Source organism: Maniola hyperantus, chromosome 8 (assembly GCF_902806685.2).
Source record: "Maniola hyperantus chromosome 8, iAphHyp1.2, whole genome shotgun sequence".
NCBI classification, from domain to species: domain Eukaryota; kingdom Metazoa; phylum Arthropoda; class Insecta; order Lepidoptera; family Nymphalidae; genus Maniola; species Maniola hyperantus.
Genome location: NC_048543.1, coordinates 1,982,420 through 2,008,816, shown reverse-complemented (window position 1 = coordinate 2,008,816; position 26,397 = coordinate 1,982,420). Strand labels below are relative to the sequence as shown.

Sequence of the window (26,397 nt, the reverse complement as noted above, 5' to 3'; positions counted from 1 at the left end):
TAGGAGTTCATTACCTTGCAGCATCAGCATTGAGGAGTTGGGATCCGAAGTTCAATGGTGTAGTCTATGCTTGGCACCAAAAATAATATTGCATCATCGGCAGTTCCTGAATCACTATAGTTTAGGAGTGCTGCACCCTACCCTCCTCCTCCTCCTCATCCTCCTCCTGTGGGTTGAAGAGTTGGGACTTGGAATTCAAGCATATAGTCATTGCTTGGTACCTACGACATTAATTCACTATGAACACTTCCTGAATCTTGATAACTTAGGCGGGAAGTAACCATGCAGCATCAGGATTGAGGAGTTGGATTCAGAAATTTAAATGGGACCACCACTTTAAAATCCTCTGCTGATTAAAAAAATTGTATATCGGTCCAGAAACCTGGAAAAAATCGATGTACATACATAAAAAGTCAAAAAAAACGGGCCGAATTGAGAACCACCTCCTTTTTGGAAGTCGGTTAAAAATTGCACCCAGGCTTCATCGGCGTGAAATCTAAATCTATAAATATAATAAGAGGAAAAGCTGACTGACTGACAGATCTATCAATAGGTACACAGCTCAAACTACAGGACGGATTGGGTTGAAGAAATGCAAATAGCTATTATGACGTAGACATCCGCTAACCAAAGGATTTTTGGAAATTCTACCCCTAAGGGGGTACAATAGGGGTTTGAAGTCGCGGGCATAAGCTACTTCATAAGCCCTCGGCAACCTGGGCGGTCTACTTGGCTTCTGGAGCGAGCTTGGATGGCTGGAGTGAAGACTTCGGCGGGGAGGGGTGATGCACGCACAACAGACGGAAACGTTTAAGTGCGGAAACCAGCCCAGAATGAAGAAGAAGAAGCTAGTTCTTCACATTTTGTTTACTTACGACGTGCGTTTATCTAAGGATCCCCTACTAAAACTCCCCTTTTAGAAGAAAAGAAAAAGCTTAGCCCTACCAAAAGTTATATAGTTTTACTCAAAAATGACTGTTTGAAAAGTTTTCCCCATATCAGGTCTATACGTTACAGGCGCTCATTTGTAACTGCAAATCGATTTATCACCACGCCACAAGCGGGTGTTCCTCGTGACACCACCGCGGACATTGAAATAAAAGATCCGCATCCGCCGCACTGTAGAGCTAGCACGAGTTTATACATCTCGAAAACGGTGATAGATTTCGAGTATCGTATAACTTGAAAGTACATTTTGCTCAGACCATGACTCTGATTTTGCTAACCCAAACTATTGCTTTAAAACAAGAGATAGTTTGGGTTTTTATTGGTGAATACATCCACAGCAAACGACTTAAGTGGAAACTGTAAAATTAAAATAGCTAGTATACTCTAAATAAATGTGTCCAGTGTGATTTTGAGAAACTCACTCATATAAAAATGATCAAAAAATAATTCGAAAGAACATAATAATATTATCTGTAGCATCTAAAGCGACGTAAATTCAACTATAACATTATGCAAATAGTCTATTTTTACATTAATGTAAAGGTGGTATTATGCATAATATTATTGTACAAATAGATCACTAACCATTCACAATCTCACGCTTTTTAAAAACTTCATTACTTGTAGTTATTTCTGCGATAGTTCAAAACAATCATGATTAGGTTCATTTTAGTGTGACTTTTTGTTTTTCAATGCTCGAAATCTATCAACGTTGTCGAGATGTGAAAACTTGTACTAAGGATACCGGTGACAACTGTATGGGACGCCGCATGGCCGGGGAAGGAAGGAGGCGATTTATTAACTTGCACCCTGAATGATATCGCATGACAATTGAGGGAATAAAAACAAAAGACCACGCCGCGCCGGTCCCTTTGTGCGATTTTTAATAAGTCTGCCCTAAAAATTTGCGAAATTCTGACTGTTTTACAGTTGACTGAAATTCGTGCAAAGGTTTGTTTGACCGTAAACTAATCCACGTAAAGTGACAATGATAGAAGAATTAACGGAGTATATATGAATACCATGAATACCACTACCCATATTATAAATGCAAAAGTGTGTTTGTTTGTTGGTTTGTCCTTCAATCACGTCGCAACAGAGCTACTGATCAATGTGATTTTTTGCATGGGTATATAGTTTAAGACCTGGAGAGTGACTTAGGTTCCTTTTTATCCCGGAAAATCAAAGAGTTCCTATGGGATTTAAAAAAACCTAAATCCACCCTGATGAATTCGCGAGCATCAGCTAGTAAATCATCATCATCATAATCAACCCATCGCCGGCTCACTACAGTTCACGGGTCTCCTCTCAGAGTGGAAAGGGTTTTGACCATAGTCTACCACGCTGGCCATGTGTGTATTGGTAGACTTGAGAAAATTATGGAGAACTCTCAGGCATGCAGGTTTCCTTCACCGTCAAAGCAAGTGATATTTAATAACTTAAAACGCACATAACTCCGATAAGTTAGAGGTGTAAACCCCGATCTCCGATTAGAAGGTGGACGTTCTAACTACCAGGCTATCAGTCTAAGATGGAAATGGCAGGGGTATAGAAGTCGTTAATACATACAGGGTTTATATAAACCGTACAGACGAAGTAAGCAACCTATTCACATACATAGTCATGTCAGTCTGCGGTTCCTTAGGGCTTAACTTCAAAGATACGTCAAAGATTGCTACGTCTGTAGACTACAGTATAACGCCGGATATAATAAATTTGACGAGAACAAAGATACTGAAACGTAAAGGCTCGTTTACGCCGAGTCAACAACGTGCGACAGTGTCACATGCTACACATTGTTGCATGCGGCACCTTGTGGCATGCTACAAATAGAAAGCATTTGCGGCATATGTGGCATACGGCAGCCTATTTTACGCCGAGGCAACATCGTGCGTGGTAATTTCCAAATCTAATACTTGTTTGATCGAGGGGATACATACACCATAGAATATGGCTGATCATAATCTAAATTGTATTTTTGTGCAAGACCAAGTAAAACATCACGTTTCACTCTATTATTTTTATAATTTGAATTGCGGACATCCCATAACACTTCACTCTTTCTATAATCCTCAATAAAGTCTAAATATTTTTCGCTACACCACTCCATGACCGATAATTCTCACTTTCCAAAACAAAAAACATCCTAAAAACTGTTTTGACGCACGAAAAATGTCGCATGGAATCCATTGTGCCCGGATACAAGTTGCGACAGTCTGCCACGTGACGCAAGGTGTTGCCATGCCGCACGGTTCTTGCCACAATGTCCGACATTTTTGACTTTGTAGCATGCGGCCTTGTGGCATGCCGCAATGCCGCACAGTGTTGCCCCGGTGTAATATAGCCTTTAGATAGCGTAAGTAAGTATTTCACTGAGTTGTATCTACTTTGTAAGTATACTTACTAAGATTTTCAATGCGGTGGAATTCTGACGTTGCTATTTTTATACTTGTACTAGCTGACCCGCCCCGGATTCACTCGGGTGGAACTTAGAAAATCAGCGTGGGGGTAGAATTTTCAAAAATCCTGAAATAGGTTTTTACGTATTTTTTCTTTTGTAAACCGAAAACCCAAATATCAATTTTCATGGAAATAACTTGAAAAATTACGGACTTTCATACAAACTTTATCCCTTATTTAACCCTCGTGGCAGTAGAATTTTCAAAAATCGTGAAGTACATTTTTTTTTTTTTTTAATTCAGATACAAGTTAGCCCTTGACTGCAATCTCACCTGGTGGTAAGTAATGATGCAGTCTAAGATGATAGCGGGCTAACCTGGAAGGGGTATGGCAGTTTTTATTAAACCCATACCCCTTTGGTTTCTACACGGCATCGTACCGGAACGCTAAATCGCTTGGCAGCACGGCTTTGCCGGTAGGGTGGTAACTAGCCACGGCCGAAGCCTCCCACCAGACCAGACCAGAAATTTAGAAATTATAAAATTCCAAACCCCTGCCAGGAATCGAACCCGGGACCTCCCATTATTAAGACCACAGCGCTCACCACTGCGCCAGGGAGGTCGTCGAACCGTATACCGTGTTCTTAACCGAAAGCCTGTATACCAATTTTCATCGATGTAACTTTAAAAATGATAGACTTTCATACAAACTTCTATTCCCCATTTACCCTCCTTAGGGGTGGAATTTAAAAAAATCCTTTCTTAGTCTTCTTAGAGGATACCTACTCTTTACAAAGAACACACTCTCCAAATTTCATGTCCCTAGGATCAGTGGTTTAGGCTGTGCGTTGATATATAAGTCAGTCCGTCAGTCAGGACTTTGAATTTTATATTATTAGAAGATGAATGATGATATAGGCTAGTTTTTATTCCGGAAAATCAAAGAGTTCCCAAGGGATTTTTAAAAACTTAACAAGCCTGACTCGCACTTAACTGTTTTTTTCTACCCCTAAATAAAACCGTAACGGGACATATTTCTACAACAGCGAAATCCAATCTAAAACGTAGCCTCCAAACCCTTAAAGGGTTTTAACGCTTCAAAGGGGCCAGATGAAAAAGGGGTATTTTTTAAACAGACGAGTCCCCCAATCAGAATAATTTTATTCCGGCAAAAATGATTGATCACACTCCAATTCGTTATTTACGTACGGTCCAGTATTAATTAGCTTCGAAGTGAAATCTGATTGATTAATCGATCCATTTTTTTTCAGGAAGTTCAAAGAAATCCCCTGTTTTAATGCATACTATACAATGAACCAAAAGCTTAATTTGTTATAATCCGCTGAAACAGGTTGAATCTGTATGGTGCAATGACATGTACCACCCGCCCTCCCACTGCTAAACTTGCAGGGTAAAGCAGCCACCAGGCAAGCAATACGCACCACCACCACACAGCACCGCGCAAATCCCAAAACACACTCAACGCACATTTCGCCCCGACACCGGAGCATCCTCAGGAGATGTAGACCTTACAATTCACTTTTGCAAAGAAATTTGCATGTTTAGCAGTGGGAGGGCGGGCGGTGCATATCGCATGCTGCATGTTGCACCATACAGATTCGACCTGTTTCAGCGGATTATAGAAAATTAAGCTTTTGGTTCATTGTATATCAAGGATTTTCGCAAAATATATCTACTTCTATACAACATCAAATGCATAATGTATTATGCATTAAATATTCAAAATAATAATCAAAAGATTTAAATAAGGTATTTTGAGATTTTTGGTTTACCTAACTTGATTTACAATAGTATTATTTAAGTATTGAAAGGAAAATGCCCATATACCTAACCGATATATATTATACACCCCACTTGAGGGGGTAATTCCTATGGTACCGGGTACAACAACAAAACAAACACATAAGCATTATAACTCTATTCAAACATAAGCCGTAGGATGTACAAAATCACTCGTCCCCATTTCACTACTACCAATATTCATTAAGAGCAAGTGTTGAATTTAAATAACTATTTAGCAAGGCATTGTGGCTAATTCCTTTGTACACAATCCCTAAACTAAACTAAAATATCACGTCTAAATCTATTGCTATCCCTTTCATAATTTTGCTTGCGGAAAAGGAAAGCACTAGCTTTAGACCTGTTAATTTAGTTTAGTTTAGAGATTGTGTACTAGAGAATCGGCCCCAATAATGGCCCAACTGTCTACAAAACCGTAACAATATTCTAAAACCGCGCACGCTAAAACGACCCTTATTTCGATGGGATAAATGTCAATATAGGGTATTAAAATTTAGCTCTTCTTGTCACTATCTTAGCTGTACGTGCAGATGGTGATAGCTTGCAGCAATTTAATAACCATGCCTAGTTGAATACGGACTTGGCACCGAAGCGATTAGGTCACGATCACATTGACGTAGCGTAAGTGCGATTTTCTTATTCAATTCTCGTTCTTTATTCCCGCTGAATGTCTACGGAACACGCCTTTCTACTTCTAGTATTTTAATGATGTTCACGACGTTTCAGGAATTGAAATTTTCTTTTCGGTCCATCGCTCGCTCGGGATGTTTTCTGGTATTCGTGCGTTTTGAAATTGTCCAATGTTTTACTTCTTCTTGAATAACAACTTATACTTAAAGTTGTTTATGTACCAACGCAAATTCGAATTTGGTTTCATATTCCTAAACGATAGGATTTAAGAAAATGTTCCCCAGCGCTTTCCATGCAAACGCAATTTGTTGTCAGTTGAAAATTAACCAATCAAACTTAATAAAAAGTCTAAACGTTCTAGAAAAAAAACAAAGTTTGTCTGGAGCGCGGTATCAATTAACTACTCTACGGAAACGTAAAAATTTCGTGTCAGGGCGTTTGTGCACTCGTCCGTATTTGTTTCGTATCCATGATTCTTCGAAGTGGCCGTTATACAAATACGTAAAACTTACATTAAATTCGTATTTTTTCAAAGATCCGTAAAATCACGGATGAGTGCACAAACGTCCTCAGTTTTTTTGTACTTTCACCCATGATTCTGTATCCTTACTTTCACAATTCAGAATAGTCAAGGCAAGATTCGCCCAGCCGTATCACTACAAAATGTCGTCGTGGGCGCTGACCTTCAGAAAGGATAATTATTCAAAAATTCCACCCGTTCGAAGCCGGGGCGGGCCACCTAATATTAGATATTACTCGTATTATGTTGAAAGCTTTATTTAAGTGGATAATAGAACGGAATCCAAGTCTATATTGGTATTTAAAATAGCTACCATAATATTATTATTGAATAATTTAACAAGATATTATGAGTACTTTCTTCCGCCCTATATTTAAAACTAGCTTATGGTCTCGACTTCGTCCGCGTGGACTACACAAATTTCAAACTTCTATTTTACCCCTTTTAGGGGTTGAATTTTCAAAAATTCTTTCTTAGCGGTTGTCTATGTCATAATAGCTATCATGCTATGCTATCATGCTATGTCATAATAGCTGCATGCCAAATATTTGCTCGATCCATCCAGTAGTTTGAGCTGTGCATTGATCTAAGATCAGTCGGTCAGTCAGTCAGTGACATTTTCCTTTTTATATTATAGTAGTAGAATTGACGTCACTAGTCTTACTTGTCGTAGTATTACGTAATCCAATGTGACTGGCGCCTTATCCGCAACCGCAGCGCCAACTTCCGAGTGGCAACCACAGTAATTCCGTTCCGATCCTGTTCCAATACATCATCCCACCCACTTTCACACTCCACATTAGCAATATGAGTTGTGTAACACGAACACCCTTTCATAACTTCGTGGAAATTTTCAAGAATGTTTACTACATATTCTGAATAGTACAGTACCTAATAATAATTTAATATCAAAATGTTATTTTCTCCTACATTTTAGTTTCCAAGTTTCTTAATAAGTTTTAGGTCTAATTAGGTACCTATATAAAAGTTTCTTTTTACACTTGTATTTTTAGTTTAATACGTAGAATGGTGAATAAATCAAAACTTCCATGCTAATTTTAAAAATGCGAAAGTGTGTCTGTCCGTCTGCTAACTTTACAGACATATTTGTTTTGTATATGTTTTGTACGATAAATCAAAAACTATTATGCATAAAAATAAATAAAATCTGTTTTAAAAAGTACAAGTAAAGCCATTTCATATGATACCCCACTTGGTATAGTTATCATGTTCATGAACACATTTTAATTTGTTTTTTTGTGATGTAACCACAAATTCACGGGTTTCGGATAATTCTAGATCAACGGGAAGTACCTACCCTATAAGTCTTTCTGTCTGTCAGTCTGTCAAGAAACCTACAGGGTACTCCCCGTTGGCTTAGAATCATGAAATTTGGCAGACTTCTAAAACAGATGAAGAATTCTAAAACAGATTTTTATTTATTATTATGCATCATAGTTTTTGAGTTATTGTGCAAAAAAATACGACTTTAGTACGAAACCCTCGTAGCGCGAGCCTGACTTGCACTTAGCCGGCTTTTTTTTCTTTTGAGGTAGGGAACCCTAAAAAGATACCTAAACAAACGTAATAATTCAGTGCACTTTTCATTTCACTCGTGCCTGCCGAAGCAGAATGCGCCTAGCCCTAGCCCGGAACGAGGCGATATTATAGTAAATTCTTGCCACATCGTGCTAAGCGGTGAACACGTATGTGAAGATTGTGGTGGCCAAATTAATACTTCGCGGTCTGAATGCAATGAGATGAAATCTCGTTTACGTTTTACCAGAATCTGATTTTATAGAGAACAAGATTTTACAAGATGAGCTGAGAATAGAATGTAGATACTTTCTCTCTGGATAATAAAATTTTAATGTTATGATTGTAATAATTTTATAGATTGGTATTATAATTTATCAGCGAAATAAACGGAATTGTAATAATATGATAGGAAAATAATCTTCTTTTTTTATATATAAAATTCAAAGTCCTGACTGACTGACTGATATATCAACGCACAGCCTAAACCGCTGGTCCTAAAGACATGAAAGTTTGAGGGTATGTTCTTTGTAAAAAGTAGGTATATTAAATAAAAGGTAGGAAAGTAAATTAAATCTTGTATTAATATTGTAGGTGTTCATGAAAAATATTTTATTTATTAAAATAAATAATTTTCATTGAAATAAGTATGACTTAATTAGGATCTCGATCGATATTTTATTATTGCGGTTACGGCACTATTTTCGTAATAGAAAACATTTTGTTTTCTCAAAATTAAGTTAAAAATAAGTGAGACCACGACTATTCTACTGAATTCAAAAACGATTTTCAAACTCTATACAAAATGGGCGCCCCCAACTCTTTGGAAAGTAAGAAAGCGCTCTCTATGAATAAGACCTCCATTTAGTCAAGAAACTCCTTGTACATACCTACCCCGTTGCCTCGAGCTCGCTAGATGCTCTTAACCAAATGAAAGTCAAACAATCACATTAAAACACTAAACACCTTCACTAAAACCAGTGGTGAAACTAATATAAGACTACGACAAAAATACTTTACGTTTATAGACAGACAGACAACAAAGTGATCCTATAAGGGTTCCGTGTTTCCTTTTGAGGTACGGAACCCTAAAAACAGCGATGTCTAATCTTAACCCTTATCTGAAGTCGAGTAAACACACTTGAAAATTCGACTAAATCAAATTCCATGACATAATTAATTCATGAAAGAGTTTCGGGGGGTTGCGTGCGCAGTGTTTACAAGGCAATTGTAATGAGTGCCAACATCAATTAGTTATATTTGCCGTGTAAACTGAGGTGTTGCGGAAATTATATTTGTGTCGGCGCCCGTGTTAAAGTTAAGCATTTTGTTTATGCTCGGCTATGAGTGAGAATTTGTGATTGATAAAAGTATTTTGTAGCCTACTTTGTTTTACCATTCTTGTTTTGTAGACATCTTGTTAAAACCTAAATACCTACTTATAAAAATTAAATGTGTTAATGAACACATTTGATTTTTTTTCTTGTGATGTAACCACAAATTGTGATGTAAGCAGTGATAGCCTAGTGGTTAGGACGTCCGCCTTCTAATCGGAGGTCGGAGGTTCGATCCCGGGCACGCACCTCTAACTTTTCGGAGTTATGTGCGTTTTAATTAATTAAATATCACTTACTTTAACGGTGAAGGAAAACATCGTGAGGAAACCTGAAAGTTCTCCATAATGTTCTCAAAGCTGTGTGATGTCTACCAATCCGCAGATGGCCAGCGTGGTAGACTATGGCCAAAACCCTTCTTACACTGAGAGGATTTTTCTAATTCTATTTTGTAGCTTACTTTGTTTTATTTTATGGACATTATAGGGTTTCGAAATATGTGTAGTCCACGCGGACGAAGTCGCGGGCATAAGCTAGTTTTTAATATGGAAAAGCTGACTGACTGACTGACTGATCTATTTATTTTATTTTGTACAATTCTCTGTAAGCAAAATACATAAGCACAGCAATAAATTAAACTGTTGTAGAGCTGGTATCACATTGAAAATCGAAATGCCTAACGTCAAAAATAATCCCGTAGAAGATAGATTAATAGGATTTATTGCTCCAGTGATGTAATCTGTGCAGTTTTACCCATGAATATTCGAATATTTTTAATACTTAAAAACATCGATTAAATTAAAATAATTTTGATTAAAGTAAGATTGAATGAATGAATGAATAATTGAATGGTTTGTTTATTCAATAAAATGCAGGTTGAAATAGTTGAAACAATGTCTGATGAGCCTTATACATTTTACCATTGTAACATTATTATTGCTATCACTAAAGTCTTTACTTTAGAAAATGCCTATTCACCCTTGACTTAAAGGTACCCATATTAAAAGTGGAAGGGGAAACTGATGTCAGAAGGGCATTTCACCTATCCTAGCGGTACGAAAGAGAAACCAGGAAGCAAATCACTTTCGACTACGTACGGCTTCTATTTTATTTACCAAAGTAGCTTATGCTCGCGACTTCGTCCGCGTGGACTACTCAAATTTTAAACCCCTATTTCACCCCGTTAGGGGTTGAATTTTCAAAAATCCTTTCTTAGCGGATGCCTACGTCATAATAGCTGTCCGCATGCCAAATTTCAGCCTAATCCGTCCAGTGGTTTGAGCTGTGCGTTGATAGGTCAGTCAGTCAGTCACCTTTCCTTTTATAGATAGCCGAGAGTTTGGTACAAAAACAGGTTTTAACAATAACGAATGTACACATAAGGATTTTTTTGGACAAAATGAAATATGCATCAGACCTAAAATATAAAATCCCGCAGATTCAAATTTAGATTTTCAATTAAGAGACATGAATAACCTAAACATAAAACGAGTTCCAACGCGTAATATTTGAGGGATAAGCTGCCTTTACACCACACGATCTTTCGCTCGCGATCGGAGCGTGCAGGATACAATGCGTGAAAGCGTGTAGGTACACAATCGCGACGGAATTATAAACAACCATTTTTAACCGACTTCCAAAAAGGAGATGGTTCTCAATTTCTTATGCCATATTTTGTACAATCATTTTATTATTGTATTGTTCTATACCGATCTGACTTTCGTAAGCGCTTGTAATGAGTCTAAATAAATACAAATACAAATACAAATACTCCGATTATTTCGAGGTTTCTGGACCGATATGCAAAAGATTTTTTTTAACATTTTGCTGCATAACATTGCTAGGCGAGCATAATAAAAGACACTAGAAATCAAAGCGCGAAGCTCGCTCGACTTCAACATACATACTTACACGTGTGAAACAAAATATTTTTTTTTTACTTTGTAGTGATTTTGGACATTTACAAAGAGGAGCCCAATTCTCATTTCCAAGATTAGTTTTGGAAGGAAGAATTGAAGGCAAAAGGGCTCCAGGTCGCCAAAGACGCAAATGGTTGAACGATATACCTAAGGGGGTGGACAGGGCTTAGTTACCCAAAGTTAAAAGAGGCAGCTTTAAATAGAGAAGCTTTTCGCATGTGACCTCCAAACTTCGTTTCGATGATGAGTGATTTTTGATGTCGGTTTTTTTAATAATTGCACGAAAGAGTGCTCGTGTAAAGTTAGTCAGTTTTAAGACTGACTAAAGATGTTTGATGCGCACAGACTTGCAGGATGGAAATAGTGATTGCGCGAGCGGGCAGCGCATTATATAAATGCACGGTAAAATATAGGTATAACAGCTCTATCTGTTTATTAAGACTATGGTTCGATCCAAATATTGCCATCCAGATCGAGTGTGTAGTATTCGCCTTTCTTCTTGCTCATCTTTACACGCGCGCTCTTTCCTGCACGAAACCCGATTCACGCGTTAAAAAACGTGTGTGTAAAGGCTGACAGCGCGACATAAAACGAATAAAATTCGGGCAAAATGGTCCATCACAACCTAACCTTCATGGCTGTATTTTTTCATATAAATAAAGCGAAGCCATACAAAAATTTTAGGCAAAAATTTCCGTCACCGAAGCCACGGAAGGCTGGCCGATAATTAAATTGGACTCATCAAAAGCCTTTTAGTAACGTGCGTATATAACTGTCGTTAGCAGTTTATATTGTGTGTTTATTAAAATACTTAGTTTTAGTTAAATACCTAATAATAAAACCAGGGAACATGAAAGTTACCTACCTAGCAATTGGGTGATCTAAATATATAAAAGGATTGACTGACTGACTGATCTATCAACGCACAGCTCAAACTTTGGTATGCAGATAGCTATTATGAGGTAGACATCCGCTAAGAAAGCATTTTTGAAAATTCAACCCCTAAGGGCTAGAATAGAGGTTTGAAATTTATGTAGCCCACGCGGACGAAGTCGCGAGCATAAGGTAGTCTAAATATATATAAGGAAAAGGTGATTGACTGACTGACTGATCAATCAACGCATATCTCAAACTACTGGACAGATCGGGTTGAAATTTGGTATGTAGATAGCTATTATGACGTAGGCATCCACTAAAAAAGGAGTTTTGAAAATTCAACCCCTAAGGGAGTGAAATAGGGGTTTGAAGTCCACGTGGACAAAGTCGCAGGAATAAGCTAGTTTCTACTATAATTTGCTAGCGAAAACCTCACAAAAATTGTATAAGTAACATCAAAAGAAAAACAATGGTGTGAGTTTCATTTACTATAATGGATGTTAGTGTTTAAAAGCTTATTTTATATGAGCGTCTAAAATACGGTTATAATTCCAACAAACGACGTGTTGAAATAATCGTAACAGTCACGCGACGGAGTGAGTGAACGTAAATAAAACTTCACATTTTAGGGTTCCATAGCTCAAAAGGAGTTCGGAGTTTCTCTACGTGATCAAATCAAAAATGAGAAGATCCGTACGAGAACTAGAGTAACCGACATAGCCTAACGGGGTGCGAAGCTGAAGTGGCAATGGGCCTGCCCATAGCAAATAGTTCGGAAAACCGATACACGTTGGGGTCTCAAAGTGCTGGAATGGTGACCTTGAGACCCTCGAAGACCCCCCACTAAGTGGACGGACGACATCAGACGAGTCAGAGGGAGCCGCTGGATTCAGGCGACGCAAGACCGGAGCGTGGAAGTCCCTACAAGAGACCTATGTCCAAAAGTAGACGTCTATCGGTTGTTGATGATGATGATGATAGGTTAGTAGGTAAGAAGTTTGGATTATAGACATATATCTATCGTTATATTGTATTGTATATCTGTCATCTTAATGATGACGATCTGTCCTAGGTACGGAACCCTCGGTGCGTAAGTCCAATTCGCACTTAGCCAGTTTATGAATCTGCGAGAGTCGTAAGGAAACCTGTTGCTTAATAAAGTATTAACGATGATTGATGAATTCTCGGATAGAACTTTATTTACCAGGGACTCGTTCGTTTCCGATGTAACTCGCTTTGATTTTATCGCGAAAAATCGTTTCAATTCACTTGTACGTAGTACCCTACGTACCTCCTTACTACTTCTCGTATATTACCCATAGTGAAAAATTCAACTCTCTCTCTTTCTCATTTTCTAAATTTAAATTTTAGTCAAATCAGCCTCGAATATCTAAATATATAAAATGAAAAGGTGACTGACCGATCTATCAACGCACATCTCAAACTACTGGACGGATCGGGCTGAAATTTGACATGCAGATAGCTATTATGACGTAGGCATCCGCTAAGAAAGGATTTTTGAAAATTCAACCCCTAAGGTGGTAAAATAGGGGTTTGAAATTTGTATAGTCCACGCGGACGAAGTCGCGAGCATAAGCTAGTACAGTATAAGTATAAAAGTAAGTAATGGTCCCGGTGAAAGTTTTAATCACTTGTATCCCATCACCACTACAAGTTATTCTATGTTTAAGTTTCTATAATTTCCTTGGGGGTTAACACGGCGTATATATTGGACAACCGCGAATTACTAACCCTTTCGGACGTAAGGGTCACTTTAGGTATGAGTGGAAATAATCCCTCGTATATTCGTTGAATAAAACTTAGCAAAAGAAAATAATATGTGGACGAATTGAAAGGAACTAATTTAACGAAATCTTGTAAGTTTTAATCGAATTTTGTCTGTTCTGTGTGAATGCTTGGACTGACTCTAGTCAAGTTATTTTGTTAATTTATAATATAAGAACACACACTTAAAACCCAATTTACTGACGGTCAAACTGATTTGTACAAACTTTTTTTTTTTCAATTTTTTGGCATACATCATGGTTCCTTATAATTCAGTGGAATGGTTATAATAATGCTGAATACATTTCCCATACATTACATAAGAATACATTCTTACAATTTATATTATATAGTCAATAATTTGTTGTATTTTTAGGTTTTAATTTTAGGATTTTTTATTTTATTGTTTTTATTATTTGTAAAATTTTGGTAGATTAGCTGATGATTTCCGGGACTTCATCAGCTTTTTCGTTCATCGCGGTTTTAGTTTTTTAAGAATCCTGATGTAATTTATCTTAATCCTTTCTTAGTGCGGATAGTAGGTACGTTGTAGAGACAACCTACATGCAGAATATCAAGTTTCTAGATCCATTCGTATAAGCTGTGCGTTGTCTAACAGTCATAGTCACAGTACTATTGTATATTAGCATGGATACGTATGGAGCGGAAACGTGGACACTGACAGTTGGCCTCGTCAACAAACTTAAAGTCGCTCAGCGCGCTATGGAGCGAGCTATGTTGGGTATCACTCTCAGGGATAAAATCCGAAACGAGGAAATTCGCAGAAGAACAAAAGTGACCGATATAGCTCAAAGGATTAGCAAGCTGAAGTGGCAACGGGCAGGTCATGTCTGTCGCAGAACCGACGGCCGATGAGGCAGACGTGTTCTGGAGTGGGGACGACATCCAGCCCGCTGGCCTGATGACCTGAAGAAGGTGGTGGGGAGCGGGTGGATGAGGAAGGCTGAGGACCGTGTTTGGTGGCGTGCTCTTGGAAAGGCCTATATCCAGCAGTGGACGCAAACAGGCTGATGGATTGGATTGGATTGGATGGATACTTAAATAGGTATTGCAGTGTATAGGTAAACTTTTTCCTTAATAACTTAGGTACGTAGCATATATTTTGACGTTACACTGTGTACTAAGTTATAAGTAATAAATCATCCAACTATTCTGATATTTTTACATTGATTAATGATCGCTGACGTCCACCCGTTTGTACTTAATTTACGTCAACAGCCACCGCAGGATCAAATAAATAATTCAAGAATATAAAACCAAAACACATTTCGACAAAAGGTATTGTGCGAGAAATAATTGTCAAAATGAACCCAATCAATACTGAAGTGCTCAGCCCTCGTCAATCCGTGACGTTTTCTCGCAGAAAATTATAGAAATAATTCGATTTCTGATGGCAATATCAATATTTAACCAGCCACCGGTCACGTCGGGTACTCGAGGCCCCAATAAATTGCTATAAAATTTTTACTTACTCACAAAAGATTTTTCGTCCGGGTCGAGTGGGTTCTGGCCCCTTTATTTCGAGAGGGTAGACGTGTTCTATTACGGAAGGAAACATCCAGCAAAATGGCAATATAACAAGTTCACTAAAAGATATTTCGGACAAGCTTACGGGGACAAATTTTAATTAATGGCCTTACCCTTTACGATGCCCGTGGATTGTAAGGTCGCTTGGTACATTGGCAAATTGGAACGAGTATATTTTGTAGGTACTACATATATAATACGGAGTACAAATACTCATTCCAATATGCCAAAATTATTATATTATCATACCTATTCAAATTCAAATTTATTTATTTCATTGTCTTTTAAATGTCACATCTGTCAACATGTGACTCTACTGGTTAGGAATGAAGATTCTACTAAGAAAAACCGGCAAGAAACTCAGCAGTTGCTCTTTAATAATAAATACATAAAAACGTCAAATTTATCCATCAGTAGGTATCTACTGAGATATTATAACAGTGGCATTCTAAGTTTACTATTATTATTATCATTTTCTTTAATAAATTGATTATATAACCTAAAATATCACTGTTGTGGTCTCGATGAGATTTTAGATTTAATTAAATTTATTTTAGGTTTAATTTAAAGTTGTTTTTTTTTTACTTTAAAAAAATGTATTCAAAAACAAATTTGTATGTTTTCATAAAAACTGACTGTAGATATTGAGGCATGTAATTAATAGCCTCACCCTTTACGATACTCATAGATATTATATTCACTTGGTATATTGGTCACTTGGTATATTGACCATTTGGAATGAGTAGGTATTTATACCACATACAATATCAGTGTGTCTCTATTTTTGTTTTGGGCACCTATTTAGATATTGTAATTATTGTGTCTTTGTACAGTTACCATTTAGTTTATTCAAAAATAACAATAAAAATGTACGTTTAAAACTGAATGTAGACTTTCAGACATGCTACGCAAGATAATATACGATACGACATATTTTTTATTATTTTACTATACACATGAATTGTAAGGTCACTTGGTATATTGGCAAATCGGAACGAGTATTTATATCAGTGTGTCTGTATTTTTGTTTACGTACAGGTACCTACTAAAATTTATTTTTATTTATTTTATTTTTTATTTTTGCAACACTTACATCTAGCTTTACAGGCTTATTCCTAATACGCTAGTGTAACATAATATATAGGTACTTCTTAATTTTTTTTATATCTAATGTAAAAATGTTTTAATTGTGTCTTTGTAACTATTAAATCTATGGCCATAATATATTTTATTATAACGTAAAATTAAATATGTATTTGTAAAACTAAATGTAGACTATGAGACAAATATGAGATTAGGTATAGTCCGTGCCAAATAAATAGTCGTTCTTGAACTTAACCGCAAGACGCGTCGCAATAACATTTTTAGGCGTTAGCGGGGCGCGTAATGCGAGGAAGCTGAACATACCAGCCCGCGGTCCACGCCGCGCCCCGCGTTTACCATCTGCATTAGTGTGAGTGCTACATCTGTACATAGTACACGAGCGCGTGGAACAATAGGCTGCGAGAGCTCGCACTCATCGTTAGGTCAGTGGCGACTATTTATCTGCCGGGAACTGTACCAGCTACGAGACAGAATTATAAAATATGCACAATATAAGATAAATTTGCAAAGCTCACTACAAAGTCTACTTTTAGTCTTATGTATAAATCCCTAAGTCTTAAAATTAAGTTAAATTTACAACTAGTAAATAACTTGATTTAATTTTATAAAATAGTAATTTTCCGCTTACCTCCTCTATTTTCGCTGTCCGCTGGTTTCACCTGTATTGCTCGGTTCATCTGCAAAAGGAAATTGATATATTTTAGACATGGTATCAAATAGATAATGCTATGATAGCCTAGTGGTTAAGACGTCCGCCTCCTAATCGGAGGCCGGGAGTTCGATCCCGGGCACGCACCTCTAACTTTTCGGAGTTACTGCGCTTTAAGTAGGTAGTTAATAATTATTATATCACTTGTTTCAACAGTGAAGGAACATGTCGTGAGGAAACCTGCATGCCTGATAGAGTTCTCCATAATGTTCTCAAAGGTATGTGAAGCCTGCCAATCCGCACTTAGTCAGCGTGGTAGACTATGGCCAAAACCCTTCTCACTCTGAGTGGAGACCCGTGCTCTGTAGTGAGCCGGCGATGGGTTGATCAAATAGATAACCGGAGAGAACTGCACTGTACGGGCATATAATAAGCTTAGTAAAGTTATCTTACTTTTAAGAATTAAAAATACAAATTATTTGTTTAGGGTCAGTTTTTTTTTTTGTGATGTAACCATAAATTAACGTTTTTCGAATTTTTCCCTCTACTTGTGCTATAAGACCTACCTACCTAGGCACCTGCCAAATTTCATGATTCTAGGTCAACGGGAAGTAACCTATAGATTTTCAGACAGACGGACAGAGAGACAGACAACAAAGTGATCCTAGAAGGGTTCCTTTTTTCCTATTGAGGTACGAAACCCTAGAAAGGACTAATACAGTGTTGAAATCAAAGTTTATCACAATTTCGTAACTAATAATGCCCTGTAAACCAACTATGTGATGCGGCGCGTCAGACGTTCTGAATTCCGATAACGCTTAATTTGCAACGGTTAATGTATTCTAAAACATACTGCATTCTACACAGTTCGCATAATTAACTAGGGGAATACTTCCACCAATATTGTTTTAAGCTATTATCATATTGTTTGAACTAAAGCAATTATTAGCAGGGTAGGTACGTACAATAAATATTTTTGGGAACATAACAATTTAGGTATTTTGTTATATAAAAGCCCGTTTATGAACTTTTCTCTAAGTAGGGATATAAATTAAAATGAAATGTTCTTCATTGGTAAACGAAGCACTTGAGAACTTAATTATTTTTTGTTTTAAAATGTTACTTAGCATAAAAGTCAGCCTACGCCTTCATTCCTTCGTTCGGTACCTTCATTCCGCACATTGTCTTGATTACGTGACTTTTGAGTCCACCGTCAATCACAACAAAGCATTTTCCCCTGTTCCCCGCCAACATTTTGTTTTCATGCAAAATCTAAATATACAAAAGGAAAAGGTAACTGACTGACTGAAGCTGTCTGTCTGACTGACTGATCTATCAACGCACAGCTCAAACTACGAGACAGATCGGGCTGAAATTTAGAATGCAGATAGCTAATATTATGACGTAGGCATTCGCTAAGAAAGGATTTTTGAAAATTCGACCCCTAAGAAGGTGAAATAGGGGTTTGAAATGTATGTAGTCCACGCGGACGAAGTCGCGAGCATAAGCTAGTCCTATATATGCGTACTTTTGATGTTGAATTCTCTGTGGTCGTACCTATAAGCAGTGAAACACAGGCGATGTCTGAAGTTTCTATAGAGACTCTGCGTAGCGAGTTTTATTCCAGCTAGGCTTCAAGGAAAAGCCTTCAGTTCTTGGGTGTAGTGATATAAATTACCTGTTTCAGTTATTTCTGCACTGACAAAAAGAGATAGGCATACCTATATGCGGCCGTGGGCGGAGCCGCAGCCGTTCGGAGTTAGGTATGAAGTATAAATATTTAGCACATAGAGTATTATACGCTGTGTTGAAATATTAGATTATCAGTTTATTACTTAGGTAGGTTTGTATAAAAATTAAGAATAGGAAAGAATAGAATAGAATTTATTTTTATTCAAGTAAACTTTTACAAGGGCTTTTGAATCGTCAACTAGTTTAATTTACCACTTTAATTTACCACTAGTTCGGAATTCCGTTCCTACGAAGAAGAACCAGCAAGAAACTCGGCGTTTGCTCTTTTCAAATGATCAATTTACAATATTATTATAATGAAGTAAACACGTTTAATAAAAAATTTAAAAGAAAAAAATTATATATACATGGGTACCTACTTACCTACTGATAAAAACTCGAAAACGAAATTTTATAAGATTATCAAATTAGACCATTTTAAAATCACCATAGGTATTTAGTTAGTAAGTAGATACCTATAGTACGCAACAAGTTTAGATGGCAATCGGGGTGGGGACGCCCCGCACACTTGCAATGCCCCCGCACTAGCCCGGTGCGTAATAGTGCGAGTAAAGTGCGGGTGTGCGGGACGTCCTCCCGCTTCACACCCCGATTGCCATCTCTACCTGTCGCGAGCTATAGGTAGTTACCTAATATAAGAGCTTAGAAGTCAGAAACCTATTGATCTACCTACTGAATCTTTTATCATCATCATCATGATCATGATCAACCCATCGCCGGTTCGCTACAGAGCACGGGTCTCCTCTCAGAGTGAGAAGGATTTTGGCCATAGCCTACCACGCTGGCCATGTGCGGATTGGTAGACACACACCTTTGAGAACATTATGGAGAACTCTCAGGCATGCTGGTTTCCTCACGATGTATTCCTTCAGCGTTAAAGCAAGTGATATTTTTAAATATTTAAAACGCACATAGCTCTGAAAAGTTAGAGGTTCGTGCCCGGGATCGAACCTCCGACCTCCGATTAGAACATGGACGTCCTAACCACTAGGCTATCACACCTATACCTACTAGGTTATTATCATATCACAAAATATGTATAGAAGGGATACTTAATGAAAAAAGTCACTTAACTCTATCTTTATACCTATTACTAATGTATTCCGTCAATAAAGATGTTATCCGTGCTTTTACACCACAATACAACAAACTATGTTTACCTTTCAACAAAAGCACACAGCAATATAGCATTTAAAGCTTAATAGTTACAGACGATAATCAAGTATACAGTTTATTTCATTACTCTAGAAGCTTTGTTGCTGGCTGTATTCCGGTCATAAAAGTCATAAAGGTAGGTGAATTAGTAGTCATATTTTATTGCATACCAACGGCGTGTAGGTATGATAATAACTTATTGTATAAATCAACTAAAGTTGTAGGTTAGTGCATAATTTTTATTTGCGTTCAATATTATTAGTACCATTCTGCTGAATTACTAACAATGCTTCGAAATTATCAGCTATATCTACCCATCTAGGTACACTACATTAGATGCATTCGACTATTCGTAAGTGCTTGTAAAAGTTTATACGAATAAAAAAGATTTTTATTTTTATTTTATTTTTATTTTAATAATCTTGCTGGTTTTTATTATAAGTATGAACTGACGACTATGTTCTGGCGACCTCCCTGGCGCAGTGGTAAGTGCTGTGGTCTTATTAGTGGGAGGTCCTGGGGTCGGTTCCCGGCAGGGGTTTGAAATTTTATAATTTCTGGTATGGAATTTGTCATTTTTCAAAAATTGTTTCTAAGCGGATGTCTACGTCATAATAGCTATAGTATGCGACACGTCGAGATGGCTATTGGGGCGGTAGCGCCCCGCACACCCGCACAGCGCCCGCGCTATCCCAGTGCGAGCGAGCACGGGTGACGTGCGGGTGTACGGGGCTTCCCCCCCGCCTCATATCCCGATTGCTATCTCAACCTGTTACGGACTATATTATCTGCATTGGGCATGCCAAATTTCAGCCCGATCCGTCCAATATTTTTCTGCTGTGCGTTGATAGATCAATCACTCAGTCAGTCATCTTTTCCTTTTATATATTTATATAGATTAGAGACATGGTCGCTAACTATGGGCCTCATAAGAAAGCTCAGAGTCACTCAGCGGGCGATGGAGAGAGCTATGCTTGGAGTTTCTCTACGTGATCAAATCAGGAATGAGGAGATCCGTAGAAGAACTAGAGTAACCGACAAAGCTCAACGGGTTGCGAAGCTGAAGTGGCAATGGGCAGGGCACATAGTTCGTACAACCGATAGACGTTGGGGTCCCAAGGTGCTGGAATGGCGACCTCGCACCGGAAGACGCAGCGTTGGAAGACCCCCCACTTGGTGGACGGACGACATCAGACGAGTCGAAGGGAGCCGCTGGATTCAGGTGGCGCAAGACCGTGGTGTGTGGAAGACCCTACAAGAGACCTATGTCCAGCAGTAGACGTCTATCGGTTGATGATGATGATGATGATAGGTTAGTAGGTAAGGAGTTTGGATTATAGACATATACCTATCGTAATATTGTATTGTAACTTGTGTCGTCACCTCAAAACTACTCCTATAATAGGATCGAAGTTTCCAATTAGCGAATGAGATAGCGCTACGATGTTATCCAGATTGTTATAATATTAATATTCATCAATCTATTATAAATTATTATGTAATGTTAAGGAATTCGCATGATATTATTATGGTGACAAGAAATATTAACGTTTATGATTAGTTTATAATGTACCAAATTAATGCATTTATTGTTTTGTAAGTTCAACATAGTTCATAGTTCATTCATTGTTTACTTAACACAAAAGTTCAATAATCTTGTAAGATCACCCACCAAGAACATGATGAACGGTATTATTTACAAGTATCGCATGAATATTTTGTACTTGGTGGGCAGTATGTTCATGACCAAATATAATAAGTTTCATTGATCAGATTATAGATGGCGTTATTTGTCATTAACTGGCGATATTGTACAAGCAGCATAAACTAACTAATTCAAAACTACTATACTAAATTGTTCGTCCTTGGTTTTGTAATAAACCTGCGCCATTAGTATAGGCCGTGGTTTAGTTATTATAATTTATAACTCGCGGCCCCTGAGGTCACGAGTACGTCATGGTGTGCTAGGGGGACACTTTCTAGATTTTTCTGTCAGATACAACAAACGGGTTTTTGATAGATTATAAGAAGGCAGTTTATGCTCATGAACATTGCGAGAGTACCTAAAAATTAAACCTAATTTATATTTGTTACCTTGACAAATAAAAACTGAAAATATAAAGCGACTTTTTTATTTTAATTGAAATGCGTAGAGGAATTAGATAGTGGCCGTGACCGTAACGATCTAGTGGTTAGAAAATGAAAGGAGGTAGAAAGGAGGAGTAGACTGAGCCAAGGCTCAAAAAGTAGTTTAGTGCCTAAAGTAATAGTACATAGAAATAAAGGTGGTACAAGTTATCACATTAAATAAGTCGCAAGTAGACAACCTTCGTATCGATAATCAAAAGTAAATAAATAATGAAGGCAAAAAAGTTTACAAAATAAATACAAATTTCATCCGAAGTTTATTTACGCTCAGGCTTAAATGTTCTTATCGCTCCTTTGCCAAATTGAATTTTTTTGGGTTACAAAGGAATACCTAAAGCAGGAACGTAAGCAATCAATAAAGAAGATCAAAAGACCTAAGCCGCCTCCGAATACAATGAGTGTTTGAGTTGCTTATTTGGAATAGGTAAAACTTGATCCCGTGAAAAAACATAGTTGGAAAACTGGGTCGCATAGTGAAGGTTTGTTTTGAATTCGGTTTATATAAAAAAGGAAAATAATAAACAGGCAACCGTTGACCGGTATAAAATCCATACTAATATTAAAATGCTAAACTGTGTCAGTCTGTCTGCTAGCTTTTCGCGGTCCATCCATTTATGAGATATTATAATATTATTAACATTTGATATAAAAATGTTTTAAGTTATAATATGCTTTCTCTACTTTAAGGTCTTCAAAAGTTGAAAATTTTACTTTTAAGTAACGTGTAAGGTAAAATTTTAAAAATATACTATCCCCTTTCAAAACATAACAAATAATTATTATGCTACAAAGTTTCAAAAATGATGTGACTTTAGAAGGACAATGTCGTCAGCCTTCAGGCAGCTTACCAAAATTTTATAAGTAATGCTCCTGGAAAGTGTGGGTAGATATTATGATGTCAAGAACTTATTCTTTAACCACCTACACTTATTTTGAACATTATTATGAATGTATAATATCTAATAATATCTAATAAAAGGACTCGGCTGGTGCCTCGTCCTTTCAAAATCACTTTATGATACTCGGCCAGTAATCGCTTTATTTCAGGCCTGGACTGTAATATACTATTGCTCTATATATTGGTCTTTATGTCAGGATTTCCAATAGCCGCATTATTATTAAAAACATATTTATCAACGCGTTCTGTCATCAAAATAAATACTATCTGAACACATTATCGTTCGGAAATAAAATAGCGTGTAATAACATGTCGCAACATGTCCGCAGGCCAGAGCTGTCAAACTGAATAAACCGAAGGCGCGTGGCGATATTTTAAGTCGTACAATTGACAATAGTACTGTGTCAACGTTGCTACGCGACGTTACAAACAACATGTCAAAATGAATTATGTAAGTTTTGATCGTCAATTAATTGTCTATTCATTTGTTTCCGGCCTCTATTTATAACTCCTAATTTGACACGAAACCACTTTAGTTGTATTGATGTCCTTATTTTAAAGAGTGTTTTAATAGTTTTGTACAATATGAAAATATTATCTACCGTACATTAGTAAATGGTTTTAACTACTATCATCAATTTTGACGTGACTTTGTTTATTTTCGTTTTTCAAATGGTAGCTGCTATTGAATTGTTTTGGTTTGTCTTAAACAAATTGGTTTATCATTAAGGGACCTAAAGTAAGTGAATTATTATCATTATAAATGCAAAACTACGAATTATCCTCTTTTACATTTTTTAATTTCTGAAACTATTAGGTAAATCTTATAAAAATATATTTATATTATCATCTGTGATATAAGTGCGATATATACAAATAGAGATCACCTTAGTTCTAAATACAAATACATATTACTATAATATGCAAATAATTAATTGAAGAGAAATTCAAAGATAAAAGAAAGAGGAGAGAATGGATAAAAAGGAAAGAAAAATAAATGTTGTTTCTGAAAATAATATTTTCAAAAAGCAAATATTACGTTGGTATTCTTTAAAGCCCAACAACTTTGCTTGCTTCTCCTGCAGGGGCATTACTCGGTAATGAAACTGAGATTTTCACTATAGTAATAAAATCATTTATAAAGCAATGAAAAAACGATTATGATGCCATCATAACTATGGTATTTGTAAATTGGCTTGTTGCAGATTTCAAACTCATTAATTTCTGTTACTACTTTCTAAAGACATTGTTTCCTAACGAAATAGTTGTTTTAATACTTGACTCTACTTTGGTTTGACAAAGTTACCATTTCAGATAATTACTAACAAACACGACTTCCTTATATCTATCTATCTGTTAAAACTATTTATTCATTATATTACGAAAAGGTTCAAATTAAACAACCGGTACACAATAAATTTAAAGTTATGGCTTACCTTAAAATTTTGTCCTAATTTTAAGAGTCTAAGTATTCACAATGTAACTTGAGCATGCCCAAAAATCAAACATGCTAAATTAGGACATAATATTAAATTACTAAAGTTCAAAAGCCGATGTGGTTCCAGCGGGAAAATTTCAAAAACAAATTATTAGCTTTTGTTGGAAAGTAAAACCGATCATAAATTACGAGTACGCGGCCAATCCCGAACCTAAACAAAATTTATTAAGTAATTTGATAAAATAATCGTGCTGCGGCCAGAGGGTAGCACCGAAACTGCAAAAATGTAATACCGGAGGAATTTGTCCTTAGGTTCGGTACATTCCGTCCATAAAGTTTTATACGGTGCCTCTATATTAAGCTATTCCTTGTTGTTTGACCTCTGAAATAATATTATCTTTGACCGAGAGCAAGATATTAAAAGTAATGTTACATTGAATAAAAAGACAAATTCTACTGAGAAAGGGATCTTGAAGATGTAACCCAATAAGTTAATCGAGCAAAACCGGGTTGCTTTTTATTTATGTTACACAGCTAATCAAGGTCAAAATTGTCCAATGGGTCAAATAGCGTTAGAAAAGATCATGGTCAAAATCAACAGGTTATTGGGATATAGTTATGAAAGTGGTGCAAAAATGCAGAAAAAATATTATTTTCTTTTTACTAATAATAATCCTTGATAAAATGATGAAAGATAATCGACATCAGATCAGAAATGAGGAGATCCGTAGGAGAACCAGAGTAACCAACATATGTAGTTCAACAGGATGCGAAGCTGACGTGGTGGCGTGACGCAGGGCACATCGTTCGAAAAACTGATAGATATTGGGGTCCCAAGGTGCTAGAATGGCAACTTCGCATCAGAAAGCGCAGCGTTGGAAGACTCCTAAATAGGTGCACAGACGACATCAAACGTGTCGTAGGGAGCCGCTGGTGGTATCAGGCGGTGTAAGACCACGGTGATCCCTACAAGAGACCTATGTCCAGCATAATATTACATATAAGCCCATAGGCTAGATGGTAATAGCAATTAAGCTGCCATTATATTAATATAATGGTGCTTTATGGTAGGAAAAAAAACAACTTTTGATACGTGAGGTTTTTACAACTATACCTATTGAAGATACCTGATAAGTACTCAACATCTAGGTCAGTTGGCAGAACAACCAAGACTTAATCTAATAAAAATATCTCGTCTCTTCTTCGACGTTAAACCGACATTTACATTTGTCGTTCAATTCAATTAGAAGAATGAAAAAATAATACAATTATCTAACTTCAACATGTCTTTTTTTGTAGAATGCGTGATCACACTTGACAATTTTTATACGTAAAAATGTCTTCGGCGTCATTTGGACATGATTTTAGTGTCAGGATTTTGACCAAATTAATCTAAGTCCCCGAATCCCATATCTTCCACTCACAACAAAAGACAATCCTTTACAACTTCGCAAGTTGCGAAACCCTTAAATTAGGAAAACCTGCTGCCTAACTCACTCAAGCGAGGCGGAGAAAGTTAGTTTGTCTATCATCACCACACACTAACCCGAAAACTTATAAAAAATGAAGTTACCCTAACTCTCCGAAGTAATGGGGCGTGGAAGGGACATTCTTTCAGAACTTTCTGCCGTCCACCCGGTCTGGTTAGGGCATGATAAAAGTTTTTATGTAGTGCTTACGAGTGACCCGACAGTTTAGAAATCCATAACGCATTATGATATCTTGTACAGCCTATTTGGGAACGGGCGTGGGTTCAACGATGCCAAGTTATGAAATTGCTGGGTAAGTACTTTTTGTTGTTCCTTTTAAGTATTCTTTGGCTTAACATTTTTGCTCGTTAAGGTTACGCTTCTCAGAATGTAGAGATGAAAACTCTATAGGATCATTTTTTTGTTCCTATAACTATCTATCTTTATTGATATTAGCAAGGACTATTT

At 36.9% G+C, this 26,397-nt stretch overlaps 1 protein-coding gene across 5 annotated transcripts in view; it reads right to left on the bottom strand.

Annotated features, from left to right (window-relative positions):
• The window catches only part of bru3 (bruno 3), a 312,519-nt gene that overhangs the window by 284,025 nt on the left and 2,097 nt on the right, over positions 1–26,397 (bottom strand). For 4 of the 5 annotated variants that reach the window (XM_069500314.1, XM_069500315.1, XM_069500316.1 and 1 more), the window contains exon 2: positions 17,049–17,097. In XM_069500314.1, coding sequence (XP_069356415.1) covers positions 17,049–17,097 — 49 coding nt within the window. Of the gene's footprint in view, positions 1–17,048; positions 17,099–26,397 lie in introns of those variants that run through there. The other variant, XM_069500318.1, reaches the window with a different exon arrangement.